The following is a 14876-nucleotide window of genomic DNA, read 5'->3' on the forward strand; positions in this document are numbered from 1 at the left end:
TCTCTGTGCCAACATATAAAGGGTTTGACAGCACTCACTGTATTGACCAATACACAATACAATTGGAAAGTCCAAGGAGCTCAGTGCAGATCTGAGAAAGAACATAGATTTACAAAACTCAGGAATGTCTTTTGGAGCCATTTCTAAACAAGTGCAGATTCCAAGATCATCAGTTTCAAATAATTTTATGCAAGTACAAGTTATTGGGAAGTATAGTCCCTTTGCTATGCCAATGTACTGGAAGACAACCCAAATGGTCACCTTCAGTTGAGAGGAAATTAGTACGAATGGTCAGGAACCACCAAAGCACAGGCCCACCATGAACTGGAAGTTGCTGGAACACTAGTGTCACTGTCTACAGTCAACAGAGTTTCACATCACCATGGACTGAGAGGCTGCTGTCCAATGTAGGTGCATTTGGGTAATTGAGTGATCAGTCTCATTGAATCTGAAGATTAATAATTAAATCATTAAATCAGTCTCATTTGAATCATACCATTGAATCATTCATAGAATCAGTCTCATTATCATTAAATTACTCATGGAATTAGTCTCATTAAATAATACCATTAATTTTGGTGCTTAATAATAAATTACCAAACAGCTAAATTATGGTATATTCCAAATTATTATGATCACTTACCATATTACATAACTCGTATGCACCTTTGAATTCTTGGAGATTATGTGACTTCAAAGATATTGGAACACAAATAAATACACAGTTTCAATAATAAATGAATTTATTATAACAATGATAAAAATTGAATAGTGTCAGTTGAAATATATACAAACAGTGAGATGTGTGTGTGTGTTGTGGTGAAGACAAAAGATTAGCTTTGTGTGCTAATTAAGATGTGTTTGTGTGTATGGGGCCCGGTGACCACGTGCTTCTAAGTACAGCAAGAGAGTTAGCTTTGGTTGCTAATTGAGATGTACTGGCCACGTGTTGAGCCACAGGTTAGCCTTGTGTCGCTAGCTAAGACAAAGGAATGCTAGCTAAGATGTGTTTGTGAGGCCTGTGGAGGAGGGCCGCCACATGTTCTCCTTTGAGACAATACAATTAGCCCTGGATGCTAATGGGACAAAAGAATTAGCCATAGGCTAGTTTCACTAGCTTATAACAGTATTGAATCCACTGAAATCTTGATGAGGTCAAGATGTGTGTAAATAATGAAATTAAAGTATTAGAAAGAGAGAGCATGCAACCTATCTATTAAACAAAACTGAGAGATCATAGAACAATTATGGAACACAAAAATCAGTGTGCACACTTAAACAGTTCCTGAGTTTACATTCACACTACTTCAATAAAAGCAAATTCCTAAGACTAGCTTTTATGCCCAAATGCCAAGTCTTACTCAGTATCTTGCCTTTAGCAAAATTATGAAGAGATGTTCCGAGACTTTGGAGTTTCACCGTTGTGAAGCCTTCCGTGAAGCAGAGGATTTCTTGGTCTGACGCGTGGTCGCTCGTGATGAAAAGAAAGTCTCTGATCAAACAATGTGCACAGAATTATAATTAGGAGGAATTTCGGTCGCTCCTAACTTTTAAATTAACTGCTTGGCGGCAGTTTGGTACGTACTTGATAATAGAAATAAAAACCGGTTGTAACTCATTTGAGTTAGATCGCGCGATTTTTGGATTTTTACCATGGCCAAAGGTAAACAAAGATCGCGCTGAATCATGGATCTTGCAAGAAAGAGAAGAAAAGACATCTTATTTTGGGTTTGCTCGTGGAGCGAATCCTCTTTGTATCCAGACGGAAAGAGGAGGAAGCGGAAACGTGTTCCATTACTTATGCCTTCATGGTGGATGTGACGCAGGTCAACGCGGAAGCTGGTGATGGGAAATGTAGTCCTTAAAGGGACTGTTGTAGTTCTTAGATGGACTGTACCTGCACCAAGAAAGAAGCCCCTGGTCCAAAATAGATACCTTCAAGCTTGACTAAAGTTTGAAGCTGACCACATGCTCAAAGAAAAAGCCTTCTGGAGGAAAGTTTTATGGTCAGATGAGAAAGATTGAGTTGTTTGGCCACAATGACCAGCAGTACAGAGGAACATGATGTTTTGGGGCTGTTTTGCCTCCAGTGGAACTAGTGCATTGCACAAAGTGGATGGAGTAATAAAGAACATCAGAATTCTTCAGCATAACCTCAAGCTGTCAGTTAGATGGTTGAAACTTGAACACAATTGTGTGTTCCAACAGGACAATGACCCCAAATACATATCAAAGCTAGTTATGGAATAGATAAAGCAGGCCAACATTACGCTTCAAACAAGTCCTGACTTTGGCTGTATCAAAAATATGAGGAGACTGTTTAAGAGTCAGGTCTGTGCCAGGAAAAAAATAAAATAATAATAATTGAAGTCTACTAATTTTGCTAAGAGGAGTGGTCAAATATCCAATCAGATATCTGCTAGAAGCTTGTTGATGGCTATCAAAAGCATCTGGTCAAGGTGAAACTTCCTAAGGGACATTTAATCAAACATTAGGTGTGCAGCATGTATATTTTCAACCCTGTGTTGATTTCAGAAAACTCAATTATAAAACTTGTGAATTAAAAGTTCTACCCCAGAAAAAGAACAGTTCAAAGACATCATCGAAAGCCCAATATTTACCATGAAATTCGTGTTCATGATGACATTCATGCTCGTGTATGTAAAAGTCTGACTGAAAATGTGTCTGTATTCATTTTCCAGGAAAAATTACTGCTGATGTAGGATCTCTACCAAACCTGATCTGAAGGAGTTATCTGCAACAACTGACAAAATTACCAGATATAATCTGATTGTAAAGGTAAAATGTAATCAAAAACACACTGCATTTATAAATATAAAACTAACAATTTTACATTGTTTCATAGTCAAGTTCACAAATACGGAACAGAAACACGAACATGTAATGCAACTTTATTTGGGGGGGGGGGGGGGGGAGCAGGACATTAAAGCTAGTAGACTGTGGTGCATTTCCTTGCTACAGATGTTAAAGCTTGGGCCAAGAAAGGATCTCAGAACAAAAGTTATCTGATAATCCCAGTGCTATGCCACAACCGAGCTTCACTCTGTAAAATGACATGCAGTACAGCCCAGAAGAAGCAGTAGCACAGCCTACAGTCCTCTGCCTGAGCAGGGCAGCACTGTGCTCTTACAAAGATTGCATGAGACAAGCGGTCAGAGGAAATAACTGATGCATTGACCCCAAGGCAAAGAAGCAGAGAAGAGATTCCATTTGATGAATGAGGTCCAAATGATATTTGAAAATGGCAGCTTCTGCAGATCTTCTTGTAGTCTTGTTTGAGTAGACATCTGCAGACTGTTTCTCCATAAGAGACGTAAGTGATGAAATGGCCTTAAGACAGTGACCAAACACAAGAGCATATAAAGTTTGTAAATGTGTCCTGCCAACATCACATGGCATATTTCTGTGTCCATTCCCGTGCTATTCTGTTGTATCTGCAAAAAGGATAAAAAGAATTATAAATCCTGTGCAACAATGTTCAGAATAATCAGTCTGAATGCCAGTAGTACGTTATCAGTTTTACAGGTACGCTATGTGAATGTGCTGATCTGATAGAAATCCAAAAGAAGTGGTTGGCGGGAATATATGGAATCAATTTTGTGCCAAAATGTTCATACAATACTTTTGAAATATCAAACTAAAACGACAAATCAAAATACAAAAAAAGTAAATTTTTTTAGACTGGCAAACAAATTATTCGTGTAATCGTGCAAAATATCAGTCTATTACTCTTCAGAAACCTTTTATTTTTGTTCCGCGTCTCTCTCAGTTTTGTTTGACGTAATTTATTTTGGTTGCGATTCCAGCTTTCTCGTTTGCGCTCCCTGACTTTTTGCTTGCAGTTTTGGCACAAACTTGACGTGTGGGTGGGCTCTCCAGGAATGCATTCCCATTGGCTAACTTGTGTTTAACTGACAGCTACGCCCAGCCATTCCCTACTCGGATTCTGGCGGACTGTTTAACGAGTGACCGATCCATTGACAGTAAACAAGGATGGAGTGGACTTCAGTGGCGACTATGATATTGAATTTACACTTTGTTGAATTAATTCAATATCATAGTCGCCACTGAAGTCCACTCGATCCTTGTTTACTGTCAATGGATCGGTCACTCGTCAAACAGTCCGCCAGAATCCGAGTAGGGAATGGCTGGGCGTAGCTGTCAGTCAAACACAAGTTAGCCAATGGGAATGCATTCCTGGACAGCCCACCCACACGTCAAGTTTGTGCCAAAACTGCAAGCAAAAAGTCAGGGAGCGCAAACGAGAAAGCTGGAATCGCAACCAAAATAAATTACGTCAAATAAAACAGAGAGACCCGGAACAAAAATAAAAGGTTTCTGAAGAGTAATAGACTGATATTTTGCACGATTACACGAATAATGTGTTTGCCAGTCTAAAAAAATTTACTTTTTTGTCTTTTGATTTGTCGTTTTTGTTTGATATTTCAAAAGTATTGTATGAACATTTTGGCACAAAATTGATTCCATAGGAATACAGGTTCCTCAAAATTCCTGACAAATCAAATAAGCCATCAGTTACCTTTTAACAGGAAAATATTTTATTTGCATGTTTTAAAATGGACCATTCACAATTTTTCCAGAAAGAAACCTTAATTTCAGATTATTTATTAAAATATACCATTTAGTCAAATCATCCATCCATCCATCCATTATCCATAACCACTTATCCTGTACAGGGTTGCAGGCAAGCTGGAGCCTATCCCAGCTGACTACAGGCGAAAGGCGGGGTACACCCTGGACAAGTCGCCAGGTCATCACAGGGCTGACACAGAGACAAACAACCATTCACACTCACACCTACGGTCAATTTAGAGCCACCAGTTACCGTAACCTGCATGTCTTTGGACCGTGGGGGAAACACTCAAGCACAAACTTAAGAACACAGTAAAATTCCTCCTCTGTATTTAACCCATCTGAATCAGTGAAAACACACACACACACACACACACACACACCCAGAGCAGCGGGCAGCTATGCTACAGCACCCAGGGAGCAGTTGGGAGTTAGGTGCCTTGCTCCAAGGGCACTTCAGCCCAACCTCAGGCCATGGCTGCCCCATGTTAACCTAACAACGTGTCTTTGGACTGTAGGGGAAACCGGAGCACCCGGAGGAAACCCATACAAGCACGGGGAGAACATGCAAAGGCCCCCCTCATCAGTCACTGGGCTCAAATCCAGAACCTTCTTGCTGTGAGGCGACAGTGCTGACCACTACGCCACTGTGCCATCCCAGTTAGTCAAATCACACAAAGTCATTTGGCCATAAACATTAAACATGTGCCTAATCTGACAGCTTTGTGTGAGAGCACATTTAATACACATTCACTGAATTACTGTTGCAGGATTATCAGATTGACTCTGAGCAGCTCAGTAGCATCTTTTCCATTTTTTAAATATTTCTGCATCTCAAAATGCATAATGCACAATAAGTAACTGATGAGGACAACAGTATAATAATCTATTTAGCATGGCAGAAATTGTTTTGGGAGTATTTGCAACAAGGATATAATTATCTGCTTACTTTTCCTCAATTTTACAGACATGAAAAATGTGCACATAATGTGACCGTGATGACTACTAACAGTTTTGTACTAAATGAAAGAATAAAAAACATGTTGACTGCCCTGCTGTAATGTCACAATATGCTGCCCATTTTTCTTGCGTCTATGTATCCAACAGACAAAGCAAAGTCTTTAAAGTATTTCACTATAAGCAGGAAGCAATTAAACCTAAATTCTCATTCTGCACTGGGGAAAAATGTTAAGTCATAAGCAGTTCTTAAACTGGATTTTCCAGGTTCAACAATATGCCACTAACAGTTAAACACCAACTACTTTGGATTAATATTATTACAAACATCAGCATGTCCGTCCTATCATATTCAAATATCACAAAGAAAAGATGATTATGAATATTGCTTCAGATGGTTACAGAGCTGGTTGACTGAGCACGAGCTCATCTTTACAGGCTTGCATATAGTTATTTTATACAACCCCAGTTCCAAAAAGTTGAGACAGTGTAAAAAGCATAAATAAAAACAATGTACTGATTTACAAATCCTTCTAGACCCATACTCAACTGAATACTACAATACGAAGACAAGATATTTAATGTTCACACATTTTTTTCCCCCTAAATATACCCTCATTCTTAATTTGATGCCTGCAACACCTTCCAAAAAAGTTGGAACAGGGGCAACAAAAGACTGGGAAAGTTGTAGAACGCTTTCACACACGTACCTGTTTGGAACATTCTACAGGTAAACGGGTTAACTAGTAAGAGGTGATACTACCATGATTGGGTATGAAAGGGGCAGTCATTCATAAGAGAGGATGAGGCAAGGTTCACCACGTCGTGTAAAACTGTGGGCAAATAGTCCAATGGTTCAAGAACAAATGTTGAATTTCATCATCTATAGTCCATATCATCAAAAGATTCAGAGAATCCAGAGAAATCTCTGCATATAAGGGACAAGGCCGAAAACCAACATTAAATTCCTGTAACCTTCAATCCTTCACGTGGCACTGCATTAAAAACCCGACATGACTGTATAAAGGATATTACTACACGGGCTTGTTAACACATCAGAAAATTGTTCTCAGTAAACAGTTCGTTGCCGCATCTACAAATGCAAGCTAAGACTCTACCATACAAAACATCAAGAAACACCACTGACTTCTCTGGACCTGAGCTCATCCGAGATGGACTGACACAAAGTGGAAAGGTGTGCCATGGTCTGATTAGTCCATGTTTCAAATTGCTTTTGGAAATCATGGACATTGTGTCCTCCGGGCTAAATGGGGAAAGGACCATCTAGCTTGTTACCAACACAAAGTCCAAAAGCCAACATCTGTGACGGTATTGGGGTGGGGTGTCAGTGAAGGTACTATTAATGCTGAAAGATACATATAGGTTTTGGAGCAACATATGCTGCCATCTTTGTCATGGACATCCCTGTTTATTCCAGCAAGACAATGCCAAGCCACATTCTGCATGTGTTACAACAGTGTGGCTTTGTAGTAAAAGAGTATGGGTACTAAACTGGTCTGCCTGCTTCCCACTGAAAATGTGTAGCACATTATGAAGGGCAAAACACCATAATGGAGACCCCGGTCTGTTGAGCAATTTAAGTTGAAGCAAGAATGGAAAATTCATGCAAGAATTAAAAAAAAATAATAATTTCACTTTCAAAACTTTAGTGTCCACAGTTCCCAAATGCTGACCAAGTGTTTAAAAACAAAAAATGTGCTGTAACACAGTGGTAAACACACCCCTGTCCCAACTTTTTTGGAATGTGTTACAGGCATCAAATTCAGAATGAGTCAATATTTACAAAAATACAACAAATTATCAGTTTGAACATTAAATATCTTGCCTTTATGTTGTATTCAATTGAATATACAGTACCAGGTCAGTTTGGACACACCTAATTCATTGGTTTACTTTTTTTATATATATATATATATATATATATATATATATATATATATATATATATATATATATCTCACTTCATATCTTAATGATGGATGTTTCTCTTTACTTCGTTGAGCAGTTCTTGACATGGATTACTACAGCTGTGGAATAGGGCTATTTACTGTATTTATTATTTACTGTTTGATCTCAAACACATTCAGAAGGCAAGAAATTGCACTAATTAACTTTTGACGAGGCACGCCTGCTAATTGAAAAGCATTCCAGGTGAAGACCTCATGCAGCTGGTTAAGATAATGCCAATAGTGTGCAGAGTGTCAAGGTAAACGGTAGCTACTTTGAAGAATTTAAAATATGAAACATTTTCTTTAACACTTATGTTTACCACATAATTCCATACATGTCCCATATGTCATTTCATAGTTTTGATGTCTTCAATGTTGTTCTACAATGTAGAAAATAGACAAAATACAGAAAACCTAAGGGCGGCACGGTGGTGTAGTGGTTAGCGCTGTCGCCTCACAGCAAGAAGGTCCTGGGTTCAAGCCCCGGGGCCAGCGAGGGCCTTTCTGTGTGGAGTTTGCATGTTCTCCCCGTGTCCGCGTGGGTTTCCTCCGGGTGCTCCGGTTTCCCCCACAGTCCAAAGACATGCAGGTTAGGTTAACTGGTGACTCTAAATTGACCGTAGGTGTGAATGTGAGTGTGAATGGTTGTCTGTGTCTATGTGTCAGCCCTGTGATGACCTGGCGACTTGTCCAGGGTGTACCCCGCCTTTCGCCCGTAGTCAGCTGGGATGGGCTCCAGCTTGCCTGCGACCCTGTAGAAGGATAAAGCGGCTGGAGATAATGAGATGAGAAAACCTATGAATGAATAGGGGTGTCCAAACTTTTGACTTATTGCAGGTCGAAAAGGATTTGCAAATCATTGCATTCGGTTTTTATTTACGGTTTACACAGCCTCCTAATTTTTTGGAATAGGGGTTATAGGGGCTAATAAGAAGTGACGAAGCATAGTGGTCTTGGGATTTCAGCTCAGAACAAATCATGTGCATTGAAGTGTATTAATGGTCACACATTCATGCAGTGCCACACAGGAAGCAGCATCAATGCAGCACACCATTTTTTAAATTTTATATTTCTGCTCAAAATGCACAGGCTCTTACCCCTCATCTACAACATGGCGTATTTCTCTGTCCATTCTCTTGCCATTTTATTGTACCTGCCAAGGCAGTGGTTTTTATATAAATTTTATATATGAAGGAAAATGTACAGACAGATGGACACTGCCACAAAACAATCCTTGAAATAGTTGAGGGACTCAAAGCATTATACCACTTATTACAACATTACAGTCCATAATTATTATTAGTGATCATTAACTTGATGCAGAATACATAATATGGAAAGAAACTGAAAGCAATCAAATTATTTTACATAAAACTTTCACCAAGTAAAAAATAGTCCATCAGAACTGAATGGGTGACTTTGAGTTGACCGAGTTCAATAATTGTCTTATCATTCAAACTATTTTTTTGAAATACTGATTATGAATTTTGCGTGATGAGTCAAACCATAAAATAAATTCGATGCAATCACTGCTTTATTTACATCTTCTAGAACTCAAAATACAAAACTGCAAAATAACTGCGCGTGAGCAGGCCATTATTTGTAGGCAGTTGTTTGCAGTTCACTCAGCCAAACAAAACGGCATCGAAAATAATCTCATCTCATCTCATCATCTCTAGCCGCTTTATCCTGTTCTACAGGGTCGCAGGCAAGCTGGAGCCTATCCCAGCTGACTACGGGCGAAAGGCGGGGTACACCCTGGACAAGTCGCCAGGTCATCACAGGGCTGACACAGACACAGACAACCCATTCACACTCACATTCACACCTACAGTCAATTTAGAGTCACCAGTTAACCTAACCTGCATGTCTTTGGACTGTGGGGGAAACCGGAGCATCCGGAGGAAACCCACGCGGACACGGGGAGAACATGCAAACTCCGCACAGAAAGGCCCTCGCCGGCCACGGGGCTCGAACCCGGACCTTCTTTCTGAGAGGCGACAGCGCTAACCGCTACACCACCGTGCCGCCCCGCATAAAAAAATAATTTGAATGATAATTCAATTTATGTGAAAGTGAGACAAGAAAAATGTAACTTGAAATTTAATTGTGGCTGTAACTGCAGTCGTCTTTGGTATGACAGATGTGACACAGTGGCAGGACCCGGCAGTTAATTAAATCTGTGATTTAGTAATGACAGAAATAAAAGATCGATGAAATTTGATTGACCAATCAGAATCGAGTATTCCACAAAAGGTGTGTGGAAAATCAATGTGCACAAGTGATCAGCTTTCAACAAGACTGCATGCGTTATTTCTGCCAGTTTGTCTCTGTATGACTGTACAAAAATGTACATACTTTTCTGTGTCTGTTTTGTAGATTCGTGCAATCTCTGGCACGAGAGGATCATCTGGGTTTGGATCACATAAGAGTGAGCAGATGGACAAGAGAACTACAAAAAAAAAAAGGGCAGGAGATAAAGATTAAGTCACAATAAAGCACCTCAGAATTCATCATGGTTATGACTGTCTATGCACATTATATACAGTTTGTCAATTCCAGAATTATTGGCACCCAATAATACAAACTGCTAGAAAGGTTAATGCTGATACCTTTCTGTTTTAGCCAGCATTAACTTTGTCAGCCGTTTGTGCGACATTAGCTCTTCTGTGGGATTGGACCATATGGGCTAGCCTTTGACACCCATGACCCTGTCGCCAGTTCACCGGTTATCCTTCCTTGGACCACTTTTGGTAGTTACCAACCACTGCATACCAGGAACACCCCACAAGATGTGCCATTTTGGAGATGCTCAGACCCAGTCATCTCACCATCACAATTTGGCCCTTGTCACAGTCGCGCAGATCCTTATGCTTGCCCATTTTCCCTGCTTCCAACAGATCGACTTCAAGAACTGACTGTTTTCTTGCTGACTAATATATCCCACCTCTTGACAGATGCCAGTGTAATGGATTAATCAATGTACAGTTAGGTCCATAAATATTTGGACAGAGACAACATTTTTCTAATTTTGGTTCTGTACATTATCACAATGAATTTTGAACAAAACAATTCAGATGCAGTTGAAGTTCAGACTTTCAGCTTTAATTCAGTGGGTTGAACAAAATTATTGCATAAAAATGTGAGGAACTAAAGCATTTTTTAAACACAATCCCTTCATTTCAGGGGCTCAAAAGTAATTGGACAAATTAAATAATTGTAAATAAAATGTTCATTTCTAATACTTGGTTGAAAACCCTTTGTTGGCAATGACTGCCTGAAGTCTTGAACTCATGGACATCACCAGACGCTGTTTTTCCTCCTTTTTAATGCTCTGCCAGGCCTTTACTGCAGCGGTTTTCAGTTGCTGTTTGTTTGTGGGCCTTTCTGTCTGAAGTTTAGTCTTTAACAAGTGAAATGCATGCTCAATTGAGTTGAGATCAGGTGACTGACTTGGCCATTCAAGAATATTCCACTTCTTTGCTTTAATAAACTCCTGGGTTGCTTTGGCTTTATGTTCTGGGTCATTGTCCATCTGTATTATGAAACGCCAACCAATCAGTTTGGCTGCATTTGAGCACACAGTATGTCTCTGAATACCTCAGAATTCATCCAGCTGCTTCTGTCCTGTGTCACATCATCAATACACACTAGTGACCCAGTGCCACTGGCAGCCATGCATGCCCAAGCCATCACACTGCCTCCGCCGTGTTTTACAGATGATGTGGTATGCTTTGGATCATGAGCTGTACCACGCCTTCGCCATACTTTTTTCTTTCCATCATTCTGGTCGAGGTTGATCTTGGTTTCATCTGTCCAAAGAATGTTCTTCCAGAACTGTGCTGGCTTTTTTAGATGATGTTTTTTAGCAAAGTCCAATCTAGCCTTTTTATTCTTGAGGCTTATGAGTGGCTTGCACCGTGCAGTGAACCCTCTGTATTTACTTTCATGCAGTCTTCTCTTTATGGTAGATTTGGATATTGATACGCCTACCTCCTGGAGAGTGTTGTTCACTTGGTTGGCTGTTGTGAAGGGGTTCCTCTTCACCATGGAAATTATTCTGCGATCATCCACCACTGTTGTCTTCTGTGGGCGTCCATGTCTTTTTGCATTGATGAGTTCACCAGTGCTTTCTTTCTCAGGATGTACCAAACTGTAGATTTTGCCACTCCTAATATTGTAGCAATTTCTCGGATGGGTTTTTTTCTGTTTTCGCAGCTTAAGGATGGCTTGTTTCACCTGCATGGAGAGCTCCTTTGACCGCATGTTTTCTTCACAGCAAAATCTTCCAAATGCAAGCACCACACCTCAAACCAACTCCAGGCCTTTTATCTGCTTAATTGAGAATGACATAACGAAGGAATTGCCCACACCTGCCCATGAAATAGCCTTTGAGTCAATTGTCCAATTACTTTTGGTCCCTTTAAAAACAGGGTGGCACATGTTAAGGAGCTGAAACTCCTAAAGCCTTCATCCAATTTTAATGTGGATACCCTCAAATGAAAGCTGAAAGTCTGGACTTTGTCCATTATATAACTATAACTTGAATATGTTTCAGTGAACAGGTAAAAAATAAAAAATTGTGTCAGTGTCCAAATATATATGGACCTAACTGTAATTCACTTCACCCATCAGTGGTTTCAATGTTATGGTTGATCGGTGTATGTGTATTTTCACCACTCACGCACATGCTCGTGTGTGCCGGCAAAATGGTCAAGCCGAAGTTACTACAATTTGTCATGTTTCTAACAGATTTTATTAAAAACACACAAATAAATAAATTTAAAAAGCATAAAAAAAGGCAGGAAAAAAAAGCCACACCATGTTAAAATGGTGTAATGGTGAAGACACAGACCTTTCAATTGGAGAATGTGGGTTCATGTCCCTGCTTGGCATATTTAATTTGGAGAAAGTTTTGCTGCAAGTACAGTGGTGCTTGAAAGTTTGTGAACCCTTTAGAATTTTCTATATTTCTGCATAAATATGACCTAAAACATCATCAGATTTTCACACAAGTCCTAAAAGGAGATAAAGAGAACCCAGTTAAACAAATGAGACAAAAATATTATACTTGGTCGTTTATTTATTGAGGAAAATGATCCAATATTAGATATCCGTGAGTGGCAAAAGTATGTGAACCTCTAGGATTAGCAGTTAATTTGAAGGTGAAATTAGAGTCAGGTGTTTTCAATCAATGGGATGACAATCAGGTGTGAGTGGGCACCCTGTTTTATTTAAAGAACAGGGATCTATCAAAGTCTGATCTTCACAACACATGTTTGTGGAAGTGTATCATGGCATGAACAAAGGAGATTTCTGAGGACCTCAGAAAGTGTGTTGTTGATGCTCATCAGGCTGGAAAAGGTTACAAAACCATCTCTAAAGAGTTTAGACTCCACCAATCCACAGTCAGACAGATTGTGTACAAATGGAGGAAATTCAAAACCATTGTTCGCCTCCCCAGGAGTGGGCGACCAACAAAGATCACTCCAAGAGCAAGGCGTGTAATAGTCAGCGAGGTCACAAAGGACCCCAGGGTAACTTCTAAGCAACTGAAGGCCTCTCTCACATTGGCTAATGTTTATGTTCATGAGTCCACCATCAGGAGAACACTGAACAACAATGGTGTGCATGGCAGGGTTGCAAGGAGAAAGCCACTGCTCTCCAAAAAGAACGTTGCTGCTCATCTACAGTTTGCTAAAGATCACGTGGACAAGCCAGAAGGCTACTGGAAAATGTTTTGTGGACAGATGAGACCAAAATAGAACTTTTTGGTTTAAATGAGAAGCGTTATGTTTGGAGAAAGGAAAACACTGCATTCCAGCATAAGAACCTTATCCCATCTGTGAAACATGGTGGTGGTAGTATCATGGTTTGGGCCTGTTTTGCTGCATCTGGGCCAGGGCGGCTTGTCATCATTGATGGAACAATAAATTCTGAATTATACCAGCGAATTCTAAAGGTAAATGTCAGGACATCTGTCCATGAACTGAATCTCAAGAGAAGGTGGGTCATGCAGCAAGACAACGACCCTAAGCACACAAGTCGTTCTACCAGAGAATGGTTGAAGAAGAATAAAGTTAATGTTTTGGAATGGCCAAGTCAAAGTCCTGACCTTAATCCAATCGAAATGTTGTGGAAGGACCTGAAGCGAGCAGTCCATGTGAGGAAACCCACCAACATCCCAGAGTTGAAGCTGTTCTGTACGGAGGAATGGGCTAAAATTCCTCCAAGCCGGTGTGCAGGACTGATCAACAGTTACTGGAAATGTTTAGTTACAGTTATTGCTGCACAAGGGGGTCACACCAGATACTGAAAGCAAAGGTTCACATACTTTTGCCACTCACAGATATGTAATATTGGATCATTTTCCTCAATAAATAAATGACCAAGGATAATATTTTTGTCTCGTTTATTTAACTGGGTTCTCTTTATTTACTTTTAAGACGTGTGAAAATCTGATGATGTTTTAGGTCATATTTGTGCAGAAATATAGAAAATTCTAAAGGGTTCACAAACTTTCAAGCACCACTGTATCTCGTTTAAAATTAGCCAGCATGCACTGATGTTTTGTCTAACCCTCTGTTGGGAAAACCAGTGAGTGTACGTGCACTCTGCTTTTGATCTCTGCAGTCAGTCAGCATGTTAAAGCAAGCCACAGACCAAAGGCTCCTGCCTTCATTTAAAAAAAACAAAAAAAACTAACTTAGTACGATAGACAGAATCCTGCTTGGGGCTGAGTAATGCCATGCCATGATGTTTGTTTGATTACAAAACCTTGGTCAACCCATAACATTACCCATATTTACCAACAGAGAGTTAGGCAATATATCAGTACAGGGTGACTAATTTAAATGAGTTAGTAAAACTTTACCCAAATGAAACATGGCGAGCGGGAACGCAAACCTGCGTTCTGTGATTGAAAGCCCTGTGCGTTCACCGTTATACCATTTTAGTATTTACAGCTCTGCTTTTTTGCCTCTTGTAAACTGATGGCACTTCTTATGCTGTTACCAGTACATCCTGACAATTTGCACACCACCTTTTAACGCCATTTTTGTTTAACAAAATGTGTTAGAGACATGAGGAATTGTGGCAACTTCGGCTTGACGTAACACCATTTCACGTGCACACACGCAAACGTACATGTATAGCAGTATTAATAATAAAGATGTTCCTATGCGTGTTGCGTTAAAGAAGTCACGTCGGTTTCATGCGCCGTCGCTATGATGACCACCTGTAGTGGAAAACAAACTACTGACACCAAAAGCAAGTCGAGCTGGTACCATGCAGTGAAAAATGGTCACAAATTAACTATTAGACACCTTCATAACA

At 39.9% G+C, this 14876-nt stretch overlaps 1 protein-coding gene across 2 annotated transcripts in view; it reads right to left on the reverse strand.

Moving 5' to 3' along the window:
• Positions 1–725: 725 nt before the first annotated feature.
• The window catches only part of ube2d3 (ubiquitin-conjugating enzyme E2D 3), a 28523-nt gene continuing 14372 nt past the window's right edge, over positions 726–14876 (reverse strand). The window contains exons 6-8 of one of the 2 annotated variants that reach the window (XM_060925656.1): positions 9900–9993; positions 8639–8694; positions 726–3455 (exon numbers count right to left, since the gene is read on the reverse strand). In XM_060925656.1, the coding sequence (XP_060781639.1) occupies positions 8646–8694; positions 9900–9993 (143 nt within the window). In that variant the 3' untranslated portion in view covers positions 726–3455; positions 8639–8645. The remainder of the gene's footprint in view (positions 3456–8638; positions 8695–9899; positions 9994–14876) is intronic. The other variant, XM_060925657.1, reaches the window with a different exon arrangement.

Source organism: Neoarius graeffei, chromosome 7 (genome assembly GCF_027579695.1).
Source record: "Neoarius graeffei isolate fNeoGra1 chromosome 7, fNeoGra1.pri, whole genome shotgun sequence".
In the NCBI taxonomy this organism is placed as follows: Eukaryota; Metazoa; Chordata; class Actinopteri; order Siluriformes; family Ariidae; genus Neoarius; species Neoarius graeffei.